General features: G+C 43.5%; 1 protein-coding gene across 1 annotated transcript in view; it reads right to left on the bottom strand.

Annotated features, from left to right (window-relative positions):
* Positions 1–20,730, bottom strand: part of MYH9 (myosin heavy chain 9) — a 96,108-nt gene that overhangs the window by 26,685 nt on the left and 48,693 nt on the right. Inside the window, exons 9-21 of the mRNA XM_084626436.1 lie at positions 18,992–19,135; positions 16,868–16,963; positions 14,337–14,455; positions 12,613–12,765; positions 9,586–9,759; positions 8,813–8,986; positions 8,115–8,229; positions 4,950–5,143; positions 4,325–4,446; positions 3,763–3,832; positions 2,336–2,496; positions 1,356–1,464; positions 338–469 (exon numbers count right to left, since the gene is read on the bottom strand). Of these exons, the coding sequence (XP_084482562.1) occupies positions 338–469; positions 1,356–1,464; positions 2,336–2,496; positions 3,763–3,832; positions 4,325–4,446; positions 4,950–5,143; positions 8,115–8,229; positions 8,813–8,986; positions 9,586–9,759; positions 12,613–12,765; positions 14,337–14,455; positions 16,868–16,963; positions 18,992–19,135 (1,763 nt within the window). The remainder of the gene's footprint in view (positions 1–337; positions 470–1,355; positions 1,465–2,335; positions 2,497–3,762; positions 3,833–4,324; positions 4,447–4,949; positions 5,144–8,114; positions 8,230–8,812; positions 8,987–9,585; positions 9,760–12,612; positions 12,766–14,336; positions 14,456–16,867; positions 16,964–18,991; positions 19,136–20,730) is intronic.

Here is a 20,730-nt window from a genome sequence, read left to right on the forward strand (position 1 = left end):
TCCTCCTCCCTCATAAAGAACACACACATGTTATCCCTAAACAACAAAAAAAAATCCTTCTCTACTCCAAGCCAGAGACCATTAGTGACCTCGTTCTGTTTCTGTGACTCTCCACAATACTCAGTCAATGGAGATTTTAATCCAAATGATGGCTGTAGCGGAGCAACAGCTGTTCACTGTTGCAGAACTAAGAGAAGAGTGCTGGGGTGCTTAAGCCAGAGAGAACTAATCTATACACTTAAGCAGGAATCCTGCAGCTTGTAGATCATGGACCAGCTATGTGAAAGAACAGCCATATAGTAGTTTGACTAACTGGAGTTCTGTGAGGGAGATTCACCTGTGTTTGGAGGGTCTCCATCTCAGTCAGTCTGTTTTCTGCAGCCAACTGCCTCTCCTTGACCTTCACCAGCTCTTCTTCCTTGGCCATCATCTCCTCTTCCTGCCTGCTTACCTGCAGCAGGGGTTTCACCTGCAAGGAGAAAATTAATGGAACGTAGAGAGAGTCAACAGCAAGAAAAACAACAGGCCAGTCCCAACACAAGCTTGGATAAGGTTTCTTTTAAGTCTAAAGGACTGGTCAATTGCCAGAGTTTTGTTGGGGACACTAGAGAATGCCATGGTAGGAGAGGTGCTGCTGGGAGGCAGAATCACTGGAGACTCTGTATAATCTATCCTGCCACTAACTCTCAATACCTACCCCACCCCTTTCTTCAGGCCAGGATACAGCAGGAAGAGGTAAGTAACATCTAGGTGAATGGAGAACCTGGTGCTGAGCCAGGAAAGACAGCAGGAGAGAAGAGCAAGAGTGCAAATCCCTCTGCATGTTGGTGAGGGATAATTCACAGAAAGGTCAATCAGAAATCTCATTTCACAGTAGGGAAAATTGAAGATTTACTCAGCTCAAGAGCCTCATTCCTGCTGATGCTTCAGTTATAGGCCAGAAAATGATGGAGTCTATTGGTAGAGGATCAGAACCTCAGGCACGCCCCCTCTTCTACTGCTCTGGGGAGGGATGGGGAACCCCTCAACTCTAAACAACTCCAGCAACAGCACAGATCAGCTATACAACGAACAGCCCGCCTCTTGGAAGGGTGCAGACGACAAGACTCTTCTGGGTTTGGAGGACTTGGAAGATTACTTTTGCCTTTTCCACAGTGTTACTAGATTCCTATGCAACAGTGCACCTGAGGCATGCAGATATCCTGCATAACTACACTGGGGACAGCTCAGCTGGCATTATCCAGCTGCAACATGGAGCAGAGACTCTGTACGGAGAAGTTTTTGTCTTGCTGAGCATGGAAAGCTCCAGTTTCAGCTATTAACCCTTTGCCAAATAGCCAGATGAGAAGATGTACCTTGGTGAACAGCCTCCACCACTGCCAATTACGCAGCTTCAAGTAGGCAGCACAATTCCTCTGAAGCACCTTCATTGCAGTTAGTTGCTGTTGACGTTTGGCAAAGGCCCTGAAAAATAAGAGTGGTCAGACAACCAACAAGCCACAGGTGCCACACAGACATCTACATCAAGTCAATCCTCAGCCACTTCCAACTTTCATTTCCAGATTGTCCTTTTTAAACCTTTCATGAGCTTTCTTTATTTCAGACCTTGACTATGCTGTTGAGTATACATGGGCTGTCTGTCCCTTCATTCATTTTCTTCACCAGTGAGGAAGCACCTTCTCTCCAACTTCTGCCATGAGGAACAATCCTCCCTGCCTCAGTGACTCATTACTCACCATCAAGAGATCTTTGTTCCCTTTCCCACGTCTCCCTTCACTATTGGTTTGATGTCTGTTTGCTCACCATACCATTTGTCTGCTTACAGAAGTGTGCTGTAGTTTACAGAGTTCTCTCCACAGTCACAACTCTAGAGTTTTGAGAGGCAGATACACACAAAACATTTGTATTGCACTACACGGTCTCTATGTTGATGGCAGAAACCCTTTTCAAATTCTCACATCTGCCGTTTGTAGTTGCAACTGCTCTAGCAAGAGGCTTCCCCATTGCCTGAAGTACCTATAGACAAGAGTACGCTTTACAGCCTATAAAAATTAAGGAGGATGTAGGATACTAGCTCAAACACTTCGTTGCAGAAGTCTTTACCAGGATTTAGCCAATGCATTGCAATTTCACTCTGGGTCAAGTTTATACAAGCTGTACTTGAGTTTTATAAATGCCTTAAACATCAGCTGTTGTGTTTTGAGACTGAATCATCAGATAAGAGTTAGTCCTTTCTGAAGGGAATCATTTTTAGCTGGCTTTGTAGAATATAAGCTTGACCCAACAAGGATGAGTATGCATTTGACACATGTACATCATGGAGCATGGTCCTTACTTTCTGGCTAGGTATCCTCTGCAGCATGCTTGGAACTCAATAATGACATCTGTGATCTTCAGGTCTCTTTCCTCCTCAAGGTGAGCGAGGACTCCAGCTCTGAAAAAAACTTTACTCTGTCCAATTCGGTACAGGTTTGGATCCAGCTCCAATGCTTTGATCTAAAGAGGGAAGATGCACCCGTTAGAAATAGGAAAACATCTTATTGGAGCTGCACTGGGACTGCTCTGAGTGATGTGTCACAAGAAATGACCATTTACAATGCTAGAAGACATTCCTCCCCTGCACTGAGATCATCTGGCCAGTTGACAGCTGGCTCTAGAGCAGTGGTTTATAACCTCTGGTCTGCGGAGCACTGGGGGTCCACAGACTAGGTCTAAGATCTCCAAAGGGGCCCACACACTTCCATCTGAAATTTTCTAGGAGTCCACAAATGAAAAAAGGTTGAAAACCACGGCTCTAGAGGAAGTCTTATCCTCAGCTGGATGCACAGGATGGGATGGAGAAGCAGAGAGGAAACATGCAGTCAGGTTCAGTACACCACACTAGAGCATTTAAGTCTACAAGAGTGCTTTAGGGAACATGTCCAGGTCTGACCACTTGTGCATAAAAGACATCTTACTAGCCAGTTTAAGAAGCTACAATGATAATATTGTGCTCCCACCCTCTGCTAGAGGTTGTAGTCGGATTTGAGATTAACCCAGTATATTTAAATATATACTGTGCTTAACCTTCCTCTTCCCTTCCTAAACAGCACAGACTTGTTGAACCCTCCCATAAATGATACAACTCTTTCAGCTTCTTTACCCTTGCCAGAAGAAGTGCTCCACCTAGTTTCCTCTTCCCCTAGGAACTGCTTAGCATTAAGCATTTAACAGCTGGGGGAAAAAAATCAGCCACATTCTGCATGTGACAGAGTGGATATGGCATCCATTACACACTAGTTCAGTTTCAGTCTGAATGCTCAATAGCCACTTTGCGACAGACATTCCTGCACTAGCCACTTGGACCTGCACTAAAAGCAGCTATCGCTACAGGCCATTCAAAGAAATTTGTCTTGAAGTACATGTTCAACTATGCATCAAGAACAATTTTACGGCCAGTGAACAATCCATGCAGACCAGAACCACTGCCATCTTACACGGTGCCATGTGTTTGAGTCTCAGCTCACCAGCATGAAAAATCCCAATATATCATTTGGTTAGCAGAAGGTCCAGAAGCATTAGTCATAGGGGCTTTTACTTTCTATAGTCCTCTGCTACTCTCCCTCATAATGGACCAGACATTCCAGTTGGAGAATTCAGGTCCGTGAGCACAATGGATGTATTTTGTAATACACCTAGAAAAGGAAGGTCGGTCTGATTTAGACCTTCCTCATCTCCTCTCCAGCCTCAATGCATACAAGTAAGGTTTACGATGTGGCTTACCATCAGCACACAGGCCTGCTTTCCATCCATGAATCCTTTGGGAATTGAATTTGGAGTCAGGATCTCATATCTGTAGGGACAATCTGTGTGTTAGACCAGTTTGACAGATCTCATACAAGTTGCACTAGACACTCCAATGAAGAAATCTGGGAGAGAATACCTGTAACATATTCCTATGGAACTATGAATTTGTATAGTTTGTACCTCTAGTGGATTACAGAATACAGTGTTTATGCCCTTTGGTATTAGATGATAAAACCAGTCTTGGCTGAGGTCTTCTACCCATCATATCAACTACAGGTTTACCACGTAAGTCACAGCTGCTGTTGTGAGAGAAGCAAAGCAGCCCAGATCCAACAGATTACTACAACCTCTAGAGACCTTGCTGCCATAACAACAAGTGGCGAACTCCTACATCACTGCCTTTGCTATTTAAGTCCCCTGCCATTTAGAAGCAGGGGCAATCAAATTATGATTAAAACAAAGCAGCTCTTATGTACTGACCATGCATTTAAACTGGTATGATTAAGAGGCTGCTTTTATGCTCTGATCAGAACTTTACCTTTGTCTGAACTCCTGGAAGACGACTCTATTGGGAAAGCCCTGTCGGCAGATACGGATTCCCTCCAGCACTCCATTACAGCGGAGCTGATCCAGGACTAAATGGGGGTCCAGTTTGCCAGCCTAATGAGGGAAGGTATTTAGCAATGTTAAAGAACTTTACAAGAGCTGTAAAGAGAGACTCCTACTCTGCTCACTGAGCTCAAAGTACCCTTTCCAGGGGAAGTCATAAGGAAGGCCCTTATGCCTTCTTACTTTAGAGGCAAACAGAGATCCACCTCCAAAGTTAAGGGAGTTATAGGATTCATTCTTAGTGCTCTAAAACAGTCTGGCTACTATTTAATTAAAAATCATATACATCTGTGAGCTTCAGGGAGGTGTTAGAAGTGGACTATAACTAAAATGACATCAGAGATCTAAGGGTAACAGAGAGAGGTTACTCTGTTACTTTGCTGTGCAACAAATGCAGTCACCAGGGAAGGAAACTCTTCATACCCCTCTACAAAGCCTTGCAAGTGACTGAAGCCCATAGTTGTGTCCCTTGCAACAAGCACGTTTACCAGTCATCCCCTCACTCTCAAGACACTGCCATTATTTTGCTAGCCCAGCCAGAGATCGTCCTTCACCTTCTTCTCATGATTGGGGATGATGCAGCGGACAAAGTTGGGGTTGGTGTTCCTCAGGGTAGCCATCAGCTTGGATAGCTGTTCTTTGTAGAGCTGTCCCACTGTTCGGAACATACCCTTCCTGGTTTTAAAGGCTCCTGGCAATGCTGTATCTGACATACCAGCCACCTGATCCAGCCCAACTATACGGTCAACTAAACAAAACACAGGGAGAGAGTTAGAACTTCCACTAGAGTCTGGTAGGTGAATGTGTGCAAAGAACATTTGGGCAGAGCAGGATAAGAGAGGAGCTGCAGGATCCTTTTTGCTTCTTCTCTACACAGACGTAGAAGTCCTGTCCAAGACTTGTGCAGGAATGGGGCAGGAAGGAAAGAAAGCAGCAGCTCACTACTGGGTCTCTGAGTGATGAATTGTTGTGTGAGATGGACCCAACTGGCAGTTTAAAAGAGCAGTTGTATTGTGAAGAGCAAACAAAAAGTGGCATAATGGATTTTGTGTTTACTACCTCAGATTCCACACCAGGCTTGGTTAGTTTCCAAGTAAAAAGATGACACTTCTAACAGATTCAGCCTGAGGTCTTTCCTTCCTACACAAAGACCAGCAACCCTGACACAAATGGAGCTACAAGTTCAGCCAGTTACTTGCACAGCAAGAACTCTGCTTGACCTTGCAGGGCTGGCAGTTAGAAAAGCCACATTCTTAACCGGTAAACTGGGCAAACCTGGAATGGAATCACCACAAACTTGGAACACCAAAATACCATTATTTGAGTCACTTTTCAGAGGACAAGTATACTGTACATTAGATACGAGAGTGCGCTACACTTCCAACAGCCTTGGGGGGGAAAAGTTGTTAGAGATCTTAACAGCTCCCTTTTGTACCACAAACACTGTACTCCAAGTAATTGAAGAAGACATTAGACACAGATTAACAGAGTTTCTCCATTTTTGAACTGGGTTATTTTATCAATAGACACTGGCCAAACTTTGGGGGAAGAGGCCAGGAGAAGCTATAGCACTTATCTTCCCAACTTTCCTACCCAATTTCTACTAGCCTGCAAAACTAAGACAAAAATTCTCTAAGCTCCTAATCACAGTGGCTTGGTAGCATCATTGCTTCTCTGATCTTAGAATCCCAAGTTTACATGCCAGGTAACAGCTATTACCATGTCAATGGGCAGGGAAAAATCACTCCAAGAAGATACATTTAACTTGAGTACAACCTTGCTTTGGGGTAAAAAAAACCTTGTTGTTAAGATGAGACACCCCACAAAGAGGCAGGCTCTGCTATTCAGCAAAGGCAACGTTACAATCTGCCACCCCTACAATAGCTACTAAAAATAGGGTCAAGTATTTCTAATTAGGGAGAAAAAGGCTATGTTTCTGGATGACATCATAACAGTATCCCAGATTCTAGCTGGAACAATCCCCTTAAACTCTTGATCCCTACAGTCTACATGAAAACAGTAAAAATGACAATCATTTAAGACAGAAGCTTCAGCTAGGAACAGTACATGGGGACTGCTCAGCTGCATTCTGTCATTTAATGAATTCTGCAAGCCTGATGCAGTACAGCATTCACTAAACAGGCCATTTTCCATGCAGAACAAGTCACATGAGACTTGGTCTCGACGTAATTCTCAAATGGTTAGCAGCTGAAGTCAAATCATTCCGCCAGAGTACTATTCAGCTGAAGTTGTTGTTTTTATAGGTACCATCTCAGAAGCCATCCCTCAAAATCCTGCACTGAAATGCAGCATCACTGTGTCTGTATTCAAACAGGTGATGGAAATGTTTGCTTTTTGGCTATTCCTAGGTTTCCTTTCTAACTGTTCCTATGCATGTGCTATCCATGCCCTGAGGAGTGCATTTTCAAGTATCTCACTGCAAGATATGAGCTTTGCTTTTGTTTTTCAAGCCCAAGAGGGGTTACTAGCATGAAGCAAAGGAACTGAACAAAGAGAGAAGCAGGAGTGGCAAAGGGACAGAAGAATTAACGGAAGCATTTCTTGCATGGCTCTAGGATGCGTTACACACGACACGACAGCCGGGTTTCTCAGTCACCTGGTTCTAGATGAAGAATAGGAAAGTGTTGATAGAAATAGGCTCTCTGAACGTTCTGCATCTCTGCAACAGACAGAGACGTCAAAGAAAACCCAAGGGAAAAAAAAGCGATAGTAACAGTAAGAGTCAAAAGCAACAAACACATCCAAAGAGGAAAGAGTAAAATACCTAATGACACTGCAGCAAGAACACACTAGTGACAGAATTAACTATATTGTTTCACCCTCTGAGATGTCATCTTTGAAGGTTGTAGCTACCGGCTACATGTTGGGAGATTCAGATTTTAGCCTGGGATTCCTTGGTTAGAGAAGTAGCTGCAGTGCATGCACCAGACTATACGCCAATGAATGGCAACCCCTCATTTCAGCTAGAGGGGATATTTCTCTTGTGCAGTATTGTTGCCTAAGCAAAGCAAGGCAGATAGCAAGTTCCAGATTAGAGCCCTGCAGTGGGACTGAGATCCCTTGGGTCCCGCTGCCACAACAGTGGGAGCTAGTAAAACATACTTTGTTGTAGGCGGGATTGGATGGGACAAAAATATACTCCCACCCCAAAAACAAAAACTACAAGATTACAGTAAATACTAAATCTCTAGTCAGTGTGTCAAATAGAATTTCAGCAATGTAAAGCAAGTTTCTTTTTTTAAAGTTTAAGTATTAAAACGTTTTTTAAGCAATGGATAGAAAGATTTGATGTCAATTATAAAAGGAGTTAAAAGTATTTTTACGGGGTTTAAGCAAGAAGTTTTACTCTTAGTGGTTAAAAACTCTGAATTCTATTATCTAGAACAACCAATTTCTTGTTTTGTTTTTAGTAGCATGGGGGAAATCTGTCTCCCTTGCAGGATCTAAGGTTTTTGCAGGTAGGAACAGGATAAAAATGCAAGAAACACTGCAGGAGCAGATGGGAGTGAGTATTGCGCGTCAGAATTAAAAAAAATAGTCCCACGCAGGGCTCAATTCCAGATCATGCTGATCTCTGTTCTCATTCTAAGGGGGAAAAGCAGCACATCTTGTTGTAGAGTTTTACCAGATATCAAATGATGTTAAAGGTCAATTCTTCTAGTAAAAACTGCTAACAGGAAAGAGGTTTAATCACATACCATCTTTCCACAGCTCAGACACAAACTTGTCCGAGGACTGGTGGAGAAGAGTAGCAATGTTATCATTCAGAGGATCCATGTTCTTCATCAGCCACTCATCTGCTTTGTAATCCACCTAAGGAAAGAATCATGTCAGTCACCAAGAAATTGACTGAGGGTTTCTAAGAATGCAGGATCTAGTAGGACCCTGCACAAGTCTAAAACCCAACATTAAGGATGTTGTTAATAGACAGTGTTTGTGGGTCTGACCCTCTACCCCCACTCTGCCTGCTCTGAGGTACCTAGTGAGCACATCTGCAGAATCCAGTTGAATTGCTATAGTATGTGCTGTTAAGAGCTAGGAGTGAGGCTGCAATACCAGTATGCACCACCTTGGGAGTGTCACTCAACTGAAGCGGAGCATCACTCAACTTGTTGACTCTTGGTGAACAAATATTCGAGGTAGGTCATCCTAGTCTCAGTTTGGAGTTTGAGTCTAGCAATGTTTACACCTACTATTTTGTAGGCAAGCCCTAGCCCACAAGGAGGATGCATTTGGTAGGGTCACCTTGGTCAGATACCTGAGTAATTATAGAAACTTCTTTCATTGGTGTGTGAAGCATCAGAATTCTAAAAACAGCTAGATCTAGTTAGATTTGTGGAAGAATCCAGCAGTATGTTCTGGATTCACTCCACACAGCAGCCTCCATGAGTATTACCTTGCCAGCATAGTGAATAATGCAGAAGTCAGCTTTGTCTTTCAGCTGTTTTGGCTTCTGGAATTTGGGGTGGTTGCCTTGTTCCTGCACCACCTTTTCCACAAAGCTTCTGTCAGTCGCTTTTGGGAACCAGCACTCTTCATCCAGCAAAGCCAATATACCAGGGGGCCCCGCCTAACACAAGGGATATACCAGAACATCTCAAAAAAGACACAAATCAGCCCTACTGCCAACATTAAAACACTTCGGGAAAAAAATACCCAGCCACCAAAAGCAGCTGTATTAAAACCAGATCCCCAATAATACAGAAATGGCTAATCACAGAATATCACCTGTAACTCCCCAGATTCTGTTATTTCCCCTGGATTCTGGAGTGTCCCTTTCACTAGTAAGGCCCCGATACAAGACTAGGATTGTCTAGGGAGCCTTAGGTGACAGAATGCTTTTGTAATGGAAGGAGAAAAGCTACTTGGCCACTCTCCTTACAAAGGGCATTAAAATACAGAAGGTCATTGCAGGAGATTGCACAAAGCACATTAATTTAGGAATGGGTACTGGTATATCTGATCAGCAGTATATTATTTGGAAGTAAGATGGAAATAAGTGCCCATGTTCACATCTAAGTAAAATCACTTAAAGGATTGCAGGAACTGGAAGGCCAGTCCCCAAACTGTCCAAGAGGCTGTATGCATGATAGCACAGAAGGCAAAAAAAAAGCATGTAATGCAGCCTCTCCTTGCTGCTCAGAAAGGGTGTGCACATTGTATTTTTACCGGCTTCTCTATGAGCTCGATGCAGGGCTGTAGGTCCAGGCCAAAGTCAATGAAGTTCCATTCTATGCCCTCCCGCTGGTACTCCTCTTGTTCCAGAATGAACATGGTATGATTGAAGAGTTGCTGCAACTTCTCATTTGTGTAGTTAATACACAGCTGTTCAAATGAGTTCAGCTAACAGGGAGAAAAAGGGGAGAAGTTAGAGGGACACCACTTGAATGGTCACCTTTGTTAGAAGATTTACTTACTATTTTTCTATTACCATTTAGTATCACTTCTATAACAGATTAATTTGACAAAAATGTTCTGTGTACGCTGTACATCCGGTAGCACCATGTCAATCGCTCAGTTATACAAGAGCATCACTTATACACTCTACAATACAGCAGAAGAGTTGAGAAACTGCAGCAATCTGGGACCAGCAAGGTCTCCCCTTTTCCCACAACCTCAAAGTTGGGAGCTCCCTTAATAGATCTGGGGAGCAATGGGAACCTAGACCCTTCCCTCTTCTCCTGACCCTCCCCACCAAGTTTTTGCTCAAGGAGCAATGGGAACCTGGGGTCACATGGGAGAGGGTATTCTTCACTCTCTAGAGACTTCTGCAGGTCCTAGGAAGGAGTTCTGGAGCTGGGATGCCTTACCCGCACGTTGCTGAACAGGCTGACAGGCAGGAACGCACATAGGCTACAAAATGTCTGATGTTTGCATCTGATCCACTCTCCCTTGCTTCTAAGAATATTTTTAGCAGCACTTCATAGAATCCAAGGCCAGAAGTGACATAAGAATGGCAATACTGCGTCAGACCATCTAAGCCAGTATCCGGTCTTCTGACAATGCCCAATGCCAGGCGTTTCAGAGGGAACGGATAGAACAGGCAATCAAACCATCCATCCTCTGTTGCCCATTCCCAGCTTCTGGCACACAGAAGCCAGAGACATCATCCCTGCCCATGCTGGCTAAGAGCCACTGATGGACCTATCTTCCATGAACTTATCTAGTTCTTTCTTGAGCCCTGTTATAATCTTGGCCTTCACAACATCCTTTGGTAGAGTTCCACAGGTTGATTGCGCATTATGTGAAGAAATACTTCCTTTTGTTGGTTTTAAACCCACTGCCTATTCATTTCATTTGATGACCACTAGTTCTTGTGTTATGAGAAGTAAAACATGTCCTTATTTACCTTCTCTACACCAGTCATGATTTTATAGACCTATCATATTCCCCCCCAAAACCCCATCATCTCTTTTCCATGCTGAAAAATCCAAGTCTTATTAATCTCTCTTCATAAGGAAGCTGTTCCATACCCCTAATTATTTTTGTTGCCCTTTTCTGTACCTTTTCCAATTCCAACATATCCTCTTTGCGATGGGGTGACTAGATCCGCATGCAGCATGCAAGATGTGGGCATACCATGGATTTATATAGAGGCAGTATGATATTTTCTGTCTTATCTATCCCTTTACTAATGATTCCCAACATTCTGTTTGCTTTTTTGACTGCCGCTGCACACTGAGATGATGTTTTCAGAGAGCTATCCCCAATGACTCCAAGATCTCTCTCTTGGGTGGTAATAGCCAATTTAGACACCATCATTTTATATGTATAGTAGGGATTATGTTTTCCAACATGCATTACTTTACATTTATCAACACTGAATTTCATCTGCCATTTTGTTGCCCAGTCATCCAGCTTTGTAATTCTTCACAGTCTGCTTTGGACTTATCTTGAAGAGTTTTGTATCATCTGCAATTTTGCCATTGGTCCTCTTACTGTGTTTTTTAATGTGGGGTGTACATTTAAATTGAGCAGCTATTATGGTGTCTTGAAAAAGTTCCCATGCAGCTTGCAGGGATTTCACTTTTGACACTGTACCTTTTAATTTCTATTTAACTAACTTCCTCATTTTTGTGTAGTTCCCTTTCTGAAATTAAATGCTACCATGGTGAGCTGCTTTGGTGTCCCCCGCCCCGGGATGTTAAATTTTGTTTTGGTCACTAACTGATAACCAAGCGATTCAGCTATATTCACCTCTTGGACCAGATCCTGTGCTCTACTTGAGACTAAATCAAGAATTGCCTCTCCTCTTATGGGTTCCAGCATTAGCTTCTCCAAGAAGCAGTCATTTAAGGTGTCAAGAAACTATCTCTGTATCCCATCCTGAGGTGCCACGTACGCAGTCAACATGGGGATAGTTGAAATCCCCCATTATTATTGAGTTTTCTATTTTTATAGCCTCTCTAATCTCCCTGAGCATTTCAGTCACTATCACCATCCTAGTCAGGTGGTTGATAGTATATCCCTATTGCTATATTTTCTATGGTACAGTTTGGTTCATTTAAGATTTTTACTCCATTTGATTCTACGCTTTCTTTCACATAGTGCCACTTCCACACCAGCATAACCTGTTCTGTGCTTCCGATACATTTCGTATCCTGGTACTACTGTGTCCAACTGATTATTCTCATTCCATCATTGTAATCATCCAGTCTGACCTCCTGTATAACAGACCATAGAACTTTCCTAAAATTCCTAAAGCATATCTTTTGGAAAAACTTCAACAGATCATCCTTTAGTGTTCTGAAACATTTTTAGTCAATTTCAAAACATTCAAGTTGACAGTGGCCATTAATTCCACATTGCAAGAGACACCAAAAGTCATTAAACTTCAGCCTAAAGCTAACAAACATTTGGACTCTGATCTATAGGAGGAAATCAAGAGATACAGAACCATACAGATGGTTACCGTGGTATCCACAATGCACAATCCAGAAACGAGGAGAGCCTCAGAACATATTATAGGTAATTTAAATATTTGCAACAAATTTGAAATACTAAAGAATTTAACCTTTTGAAACAACACCTAGAAACTAGCCAATTAGTGGGGCAGTGAGGTTCCCCACTAAGAAAGATTAGCCCCTTTTTAAGACTGAACTGGACTTGTTTTCCCCAGACCTCAGTGATATTCTGCCAAGGAGCAAGGGCACAGGAACATGTTGCATTGTATGCAGGAATAGAATACTTCCTTACTTCAAAAATCTCAAAGCCGGCAATGTCAAGGATTCCTATGAAGGATGCCCCCTGCCTTTTGGTCTTATCCAGGGCCTTGTTGATGCGCATCACCAGCCAACGGAACATACGCTCATAAGTGGCTTTGGCCAGTGCCTCGATGGCAAAGTCAGCCTGAGTAGGAAGGAAACAAGAGTTATATTGTAATTCAAAACTGAATAGCTCAGTAATCTGGCACACTGGAGACTCAGGTTGAAGTCAGTGACCTGACTGGCTTAGTGAATGAGTCAGTCATTTTGCAGACTCTTCCAGATGAACAGGAGGGACTCAATGCATGGAGGACTTGCCATACTGGATCAGAGTCCAAGTCCCAATTCCAGCATCTTGCCTCTGGCAGGAGCCAATACCAGGTACTCCAAAGGGGAAATTCTGTCTAGTCCTCTCATAAAGGTCAATGACTACCATGGTGACTTTTCAGGGTTCCATAAGGGAACCATAGGTATTTGTTGAGTCTGGAGCTTGTTTTCTCAATGCCCCTCTTCCTGGAAGGTCAAATTCCCACATCAGAGGCAGAGAGTTGTATATTGAAATGGGAGGGCACCTCAAGGATGATTAATAGAATCTGATTGGTATCCTTCCTTCCCATCACCTCACTTCTAAAGAGGACATTTTTATAGCACACAGAGACCACAGTGAAGTGGTCATCACAGGGCAAGTTGAGAAGTGATACTACACAGAGTGCAGGCCTGATAGCCCTTCGGCAGAGGCAGCCAGTTTCTAGGTCAATTGCCACATATAGCCAAGGTAAAGGCCTAGCATGGTCTGCTCCATTTTACAACTAAATTTCTGCACTCAGAGAAGCCACAGGGCAATTGTCAACACTGAGGGTGAGTATGAGTATCACTATCTTTGCACCTAATGTGTAGGAAATGCCATGTAACAAGCTGACTGGCCCTTTACTGGGCTAGGGAACAGATTGCTCCATTTAATTGTTACCTATTGGCCCCATCAAAGCTAGGCGCATCTATGAAGGCCCGAGAGAACTCATCTGGGAGAGACAAGGTGCAGAAGGGTAGCTGACTTCTCTAGTAGGCTCTGGAAAAGGATAACTCTCAAACAGACAGCCTAGAGGGGGGACTGGGGATAGTTGCAACAGGAAAGCTGGCTTGCTCTTGTAACTGGCCCTGGAAGAGGGAGCAAGCCCTGAGAACCAGAGCTCTGCAGGAGAATGGGAAAGAACCGAGCCCAGGAGGGCACAAGACCCTTTTTTTTTATGTTGCACTTGGGACTATCACCTAAATGGGTTACCGGTGCCTTGCCAGGTGATGCAGAGAGACAACTGCCAGGGAGTTTCCCGGGGAAACTGGGGCAGAGCGAACAGTGCCATGGCAGGCCACAAAGAGTTACCACAGAGGCTGACTGCCATGTGCCAGCTTTGGATAAGACGTTGAGAGCCCCAAAGGGAATTCACTCCCTAGAGACAGGGAGCCATTTTCATATTTCCTTATCACAGGCCGCACAGTCAATATACATGGGAAATAAGAGCTACCTCACTCTGCACCACCACCACAACCTTCTATATATTGTAGATCACGGGAGCAAAAACTAAAGCAGTTTCCACGCTCAATTGCTTACATATCTGAGTCAATTAAGATGCTATCTGAGGCTATGGAAGTCTTTAGTGCATACAATAATCTTAGTACCATGTTATTACAAGGGCTCACTTACTTCTGCAGAACACATACCTGCTCTTTAGTCTGAGCTTTCTGGACATAGTCTCGTCCCACCTTGATACGAGGGCTTAGGATTCCCCTGGTGAAGTCTGTCACATTGATACCCAAAAGGTGGGATACTTTCTGAGCAGCTAGAAAGGAGAAGAGGAAGCAAAGAGATGTTCACCTTAATGCTCCTTTTGCTTCACAGGGAAATGACAAAAGGAGAAAGATATTCCCAGCAATCTATCCCTTAGAGAGAGTCAAATACCAGCATGGAATAGCTCTTAACTGAACAGGTTAACGAGACAATCAAAGAAGAGATCTAAAAACACTGGAGTGTGTTAAATTGCTTCAGGAAACACAAGGGTAAATTTTAGGTGATATTACAGGACCACTGGCCTAGTGGCACTATCAAGTTAACTGCCTGCACCCACTTTGAGGATGCATTCAAGTAGCTGAATTATATAAAAGGAATCCCAGCTAATAAGCCTATCTACACTGGCTGAATGGCCTCTTCAGACAACTATAATCAGTGTAAGAATGTTTCACCTGGTGTGAGAAGGTCCTCTCTCCTCTCTGGAGGGAAACCATTTGAAGTGGATTTGCTAAATTATGACAGAATGGTTGAAGGTATAATCCAAAGTCTATATTTTAAAGGTCCTCAGCAGCCTCCTGTGTACTGGCCTCTTACTATAATTCATCAATTCCAAGTCCAGAATTATGATCATCTAGTCTGACATCCTACATAACATAGGCCATAGAACTTCCCCAAATAATTCCTACTCTTTTTTTATTAAAGAAACATCCCATCTTGATTTAAAAGTAGTCAGTGATGGAGAATCCACCATAACCCTTGCTAAATTGTTCAAATGGTTAACTACTCTCACTATTACATTTATGCCTTATTTCAAGTCTGAATTTGTCTAGCTTCAGCCTTCAGCCATTGGATTATATTGTACCATTCTTGCTAGCTAGAAGAGCCCATTATTAAATATTTGTTCACCATGTAGTTACTTAGAGACTAATCAAGTCACCCCTTAACCTTCTCTTTGTTAAGCTAAATAGATTGAGCTCCTTGAATCTATTGCTCTAATGCATGTTTTCTAATCCTTTAATAATTCTCCTGCCTCTTCTCTGAACCCTCTCCAATTTATCAACATCCTTCTTGAACTGTAAGGATCAGAAATGGACAGAGTATTCCAGGAGTGGCTGCAAACACAGAGGTAAAATAACCTCCCTTCTACTCTAGATTCCCATTTATGCATCCTAGGATCACATAAGCCCTTTTGGCCGTGGCATCACACTGGGAACTCATGTTCAGCTGATTATCCACTACGAGCCCCAAAACTTGTTCAAAGTCACCGTTTCCCCAGGATAGAGCCCCCACCATCCTGTATTCTTTGTTCCTAGATGTATGTTTACATGTAGCCATACTACAGTGCAAATTGTTTGCTCATGCCCAGTTTACCAAACAATCCAGATTGCTCTATCAGTGAAATGTCTGCATTATTTACCACTCCCTTAATTTTTGGGACACATGCAAACTATCAGTGATGATTTTGTGTTTTTTTCTAAGTCATTGACAAAAGGTGTCAACTACTGTGGAGTCAAGAACAGATCCCTGTGGGGCACCACTAGAAAACGCACCCACTTGATGATTCTCTTTTTACAATTACATTCAGACCTACCAGGTTTTCATCCATTTAATGTGCGCCATGTCAATTTTATATAGTTCTAATTTTTTTAATCAAAATGTCATGCAGTACCAAGTCAAATGCCTTACAGAAATCTAACAATATTACATCAACACCATTACCAAAACTTGTAGTCTCATCACAAAAAGATATCAAGTTAGTTTGACAGGATCTATTTTCCATAAACCCATGATGATTGGCATTAATTATATTACCCTCTTTTAATTCTTTATTAATAGAGTCACATATTAATCAAATTGCTCCATGATCTTGCCCAGGACTGATGTCAGGCTGAGAGGCCTATAATTACCCAGGTCATCCCTCATCCCATTTACCCTTTTTAAATGGAGCAATGGAGAGAAGTCTCCCAAGCATGCACTAACAGGGTGCTAATTACAGCTATTTACAGAGAGAACACTGTAGCTAAGGTACATGTATTATTTACCCATCACCGATCTGCCCATTCAAGCCTTATCAAGCGGAATTTTAACTGAAACAGACTATGAAGGGATATTTCCTTAAATCCTTTGAGCAAGGGGCATAATTTTGGTAGAGAATAGGTTTTATAGGTGTTCTGATACATCTGACCACAGGTGAATACTCAGATCACATGGCAATAGCATAACAGTTTCAGCTAGTTGCCATGTTCACTTCCTGTCCAACAGCACAAGAACACTGCCACATTCCTGCCCAAAGGTGGCTGCAGTTAGGCACTGAATAAAATGATTTGTACATTTATGTTTTGTTAAAGAACTTGGGCTCATTTTATAAAGTTCTGTACTTTCCAAAGGTGATCCCTTATCCCCTACATGTGTGATAAGAAGCTCTTGTAGGGGAAGTATTGGTGGTTTTTGTGGGTGTGGTTACCTGTATTGTCTGGCATAGAGGCTTGGTCTGTGTTGCGCTCTTTCTTGAAGACTATGTTGCCAAGCTGAAGAACACCCGAGATCACTCTCAGCAGACCTTTTATAGAGCAAAGAAAGGTCAGATTTAGAAAGAATTAAAATTGCATATTAGCAACACGTGTAAGGCAGGTATGAGCAGCATGCACTGACTTTTTCCCTGATCACCTCAGGCATCAGATTAAGAGGATGAAAATTTCCACTGTGTAACAGTAATCATTGAAAGGGCAAAGCCATGCCTATATTAGGGTGTGAGCCAGTTAAGGTTGGGCAGGTCTTTGTTCTTTTCATCCAGCACACTTTCACCTCCCTAGCACAAGTGCTATAACGTCTCCATTTGTTGGAACATACATAGCATGGCAGACTACAGGTATCCTGATGTCCACTGAAGTACCTGTACCACTGTGGACAACATACTGAAGCACCCCCTTAGCCCTTCAAAGAATCAGCGTCAGATGCTAGAACAGAGGGAGAATTTTCAATACGGAATACTGAGAAAAGTGTTGATCTGATGCCATCTTCATCTCAAGACTCACTGACAGTAAGTTTGTTAGTGGTACTAACTAGTTAGCTACCAACTGGTCACTACTTCCTCTTCAACTGGTCTCCCTCTCTACCTATTATAGCACTAGGTAGTTTACAGCATGTCTGTAAACACATCCGCAGTGAACAAAGCCTCTACAAAAAGAAAAGGAGGACTTGTGGCACCTTAGACTAACAAATGTATTTGAGCATAAGCTTTCGTGAGCTACAGCTCACTTCATCGGATGCATGTAGCTCACGAAAGCTTATGCTCAAATAAATTGGTTAGTCTCTAAAGGTGCCACAAACACTCCTTTTCTTTTTGCGAATACACATGAACACGGCTGCTACTCTAAAGCCTCTCCTGCCAGTCCTGAAATAATATCTGTAAAGTAGCACACATGCTCCCATTGACTTGACATGAAATCTGACAGCCCAGTGACTGAATCTGGAGACCTGGCACTCAAAGAGAAAGCTTATTTTTATATGGTCTCAACTAAAAATATGGTTAGTGTGTTTAGACTTTGCATTCAAACCAAATGTACTGTTCAACCAGCTGCCATATGTATGTTTCTCATAAGCCTAAAAGAACATTTAGCATCTCTCACACCCGGAACGGAGGGGAAATGGCGTTCCATGCACCTCTGCAAATCAGCTGATGGAACCACTTTCATTTGCCAGTAAAGATGTGCCCTACAGCATAACTTACGAAGCGGACATCAGATCTCTTTGGCCATACATTAGGTAGCCAAATCCCTAACTAGACCTCAATGCAGAGTTGTCTTTTCACTCACACATTGGTTCCAGCCTCCTTGACAGATTTAGGAACTGGAGGAGGACTTAGTCTAAGATGAACAAAGGATACTAAATTGAGACGTTTGAAACTCTAGAGAGAAGACAAAATAATGGAGATTTGGCCAGTCTTCAGAAAGTAGATGGAGGAAAAAACACTTTCAGAAAGTGCCCTAGAAAAGGCAATCACTATGGTATCTAGATGTTGGACAATATTACTTTCTGGTTAGCAAGCTGTGCAGTAAGCTGGAGAGAGGTACACTGCTTTGTGCCACTGTTTACAACTAAGTGACTCCAACCATTGGTGGAGTAGATACCCCTATGGCGATGGGCCCAAGTCACATATTGAGAAATCTAGAGTGAATGAATGTCTTGCAGTACATCCCATAGAAGGCCAAGTCTTGCCTCTGGCAGACCGCAGAGAAGAGCAAATGCTAGAGATAACACCATGATAGGCACCCATTTGATAACTCAATGAGGGTTTTACAGATAAGCACTATGTATAGCACTCCAACAGACTGGGACAAGCATGGGACATGGCAGTTTGTTTAGTGACCTGCTGCATTCTGCACTAGCTGAAGTTATGCTCGTGAATTTTGAGATGGACCACTCCCATACCACCAGCAGCCAGCTTGCTTCTCAGATATCACTAATTGACTTGTGTAATTAGTATACTAGAGGCTGCCTTCCCCTCATGTGTTTTGAATAGGACCAGACTGTTCCATTCTTTTTAACCCTTTCCCATGCATTTCCAAGCCCTTCACCGGATCCATACCTATCTGCTCCTCATCTGGGATGCTCATGATTTTCATTGCCTCCAGCGTCTCCTGAAACATATCCTTGTCTTGCTGACCCGGGATCGTAACATGCCCATTTGAAAGGAATCTGTACTTGTTGTAAGGCTCCAACAGCAGATCAGCTTAAGGGGGAGGAACAGACAAGGAATGATTGTAGCCTTCATTATAGAGAACAAGCTAGCATTATTTTAGGCAGTTAAGAATGTATGCTTTCCCAAATCTACCAAAAAATGAATTACCTCCTTTGTACACGCTTCTAAGAAAGTCAGTTATAATCACCTGCAGTCTTGATTTTCACGACGACATTTGCCAGTTTCAGCTTCTTTAAAAAACACTCCCAAACATCTCCCCTCCCACCCCTGCCAAACCATCAACATGGAAGTCAAAAATATCCAGCAGAGACAAAGACAAGACAGCTTTTGTTTTTCTGGCCTCTTTCACTAAAGCAGCAGTCCCCAAACTTTGGCGGGCCATGCCCCCCCTTACCTATGTGCATGCCCCTCCTGCCACTGGGCCGTGGCTTGGGGGAGGAGACGGAAGAGAGGGGAACAGGCAGGGGTAAGGGGGCTGAGGCTGGAGCTGCATCTGGAGGTGGGTCTGGGGCCAAGAAGGGGGCCATGGCCAGGGGTCAAGACTGGGGTGGAAGGGCCAGCAGCTGGGGACCTTTACCCCAGCTTTGGCCCAAGGCCAGGAATGTAGCCATAGTCAGTTGCCAGGGCTGGCGCAGGGCCAGGAACGAAGCAGTGCTGAGGCTGGGGATGGAGCCAGGTGCAGGGCTGGGAGCCGGAGATGTCACTGCAGGCAGGACCGGAGCAGAGTTGGGGCAGGGAGGGGATGGGTGGCATTCCCTCCCCACTCTGGTGGGGGGCAGGGCTGGCCTGGGCCTCACTGTATCCCCGCCCCCATAATGTTCCTCCATGCCCCTCTAGGGGGGCACACCCTATACTTTGGGGACCTCTGCACTAAAGCCTCAGGGTCAGATTTTCAGAGGTATTCAGGAGCCTAAAGATGCATATAGACGCCTAGTGAGATTTTTCAAAAGCACCTAAGCAGGTTAGGTGCCTGATTACCTTTAAAGATCTGTCCCTCAGTTCTTTTCCTGTCCCCAGCAAGTGAAAACAGTCTTGCTGAGTGAACCAGGGTTTAGGTTTAGATCAGTTGTCTTATGTTTTTCTTGTAGCAGCATTTCTGTAGTTACAGCTCAGAACGCTCTTCTGCCCAGACTTTTTTCTTTCCTCCATCCCACCCCCCCGCCCCGGCACATTGCCAAACCAGCCCCAGCAGTTCTTGGATCCTGCTTCCATTAGAAGAAGAGACTGTCCTGCAAGTGCATCCACTTTCAGGTATCCTGTTGTTTCAAATCAGTTATGGAGTTCACCACCCAGCTCTGGGAACAGTATGTTCTGCCATTAACGCTGTGCAGATGGTTATGAAGTGAGTTCTCTCCCTGCCCCCCCAGTCTGTCTGCCCTCTCCCACGGTGTGAGTTTAAACTGCTTTCTTAACAGGAAGGTTAGATTGAGATCTTGAGGTGTTATGCTAACAGAGCACAGGCACACCTAGTGCTGCATAGGTGCCAAATGTTATTCTGTATTTTGTTAATTGCCAAGTTTATAAGAAGATTGTTCCTGCCCTGAAGAACCTGCACTCTATTAGACCAGACTAAACATGGGACAATAGTTCAGATAAGGAAGGGTGTGGAGACATCACTGGCAGGG

The sequence above is a fragment of the Lepidochelys olivacea genome (assembly GCF_965140295.1).
Source record: "Lepidochelys olivacea isolate rLepOli2 genome assembly, chromosome: 1".
In the NCBI taxonomy this organism is placed as follows: domain Eukaryota; kingdom Metazoa; phylum Chordata; order Testudines; family Cheloniidae; genus Lepidochelys; species Lepidochelys olivacea.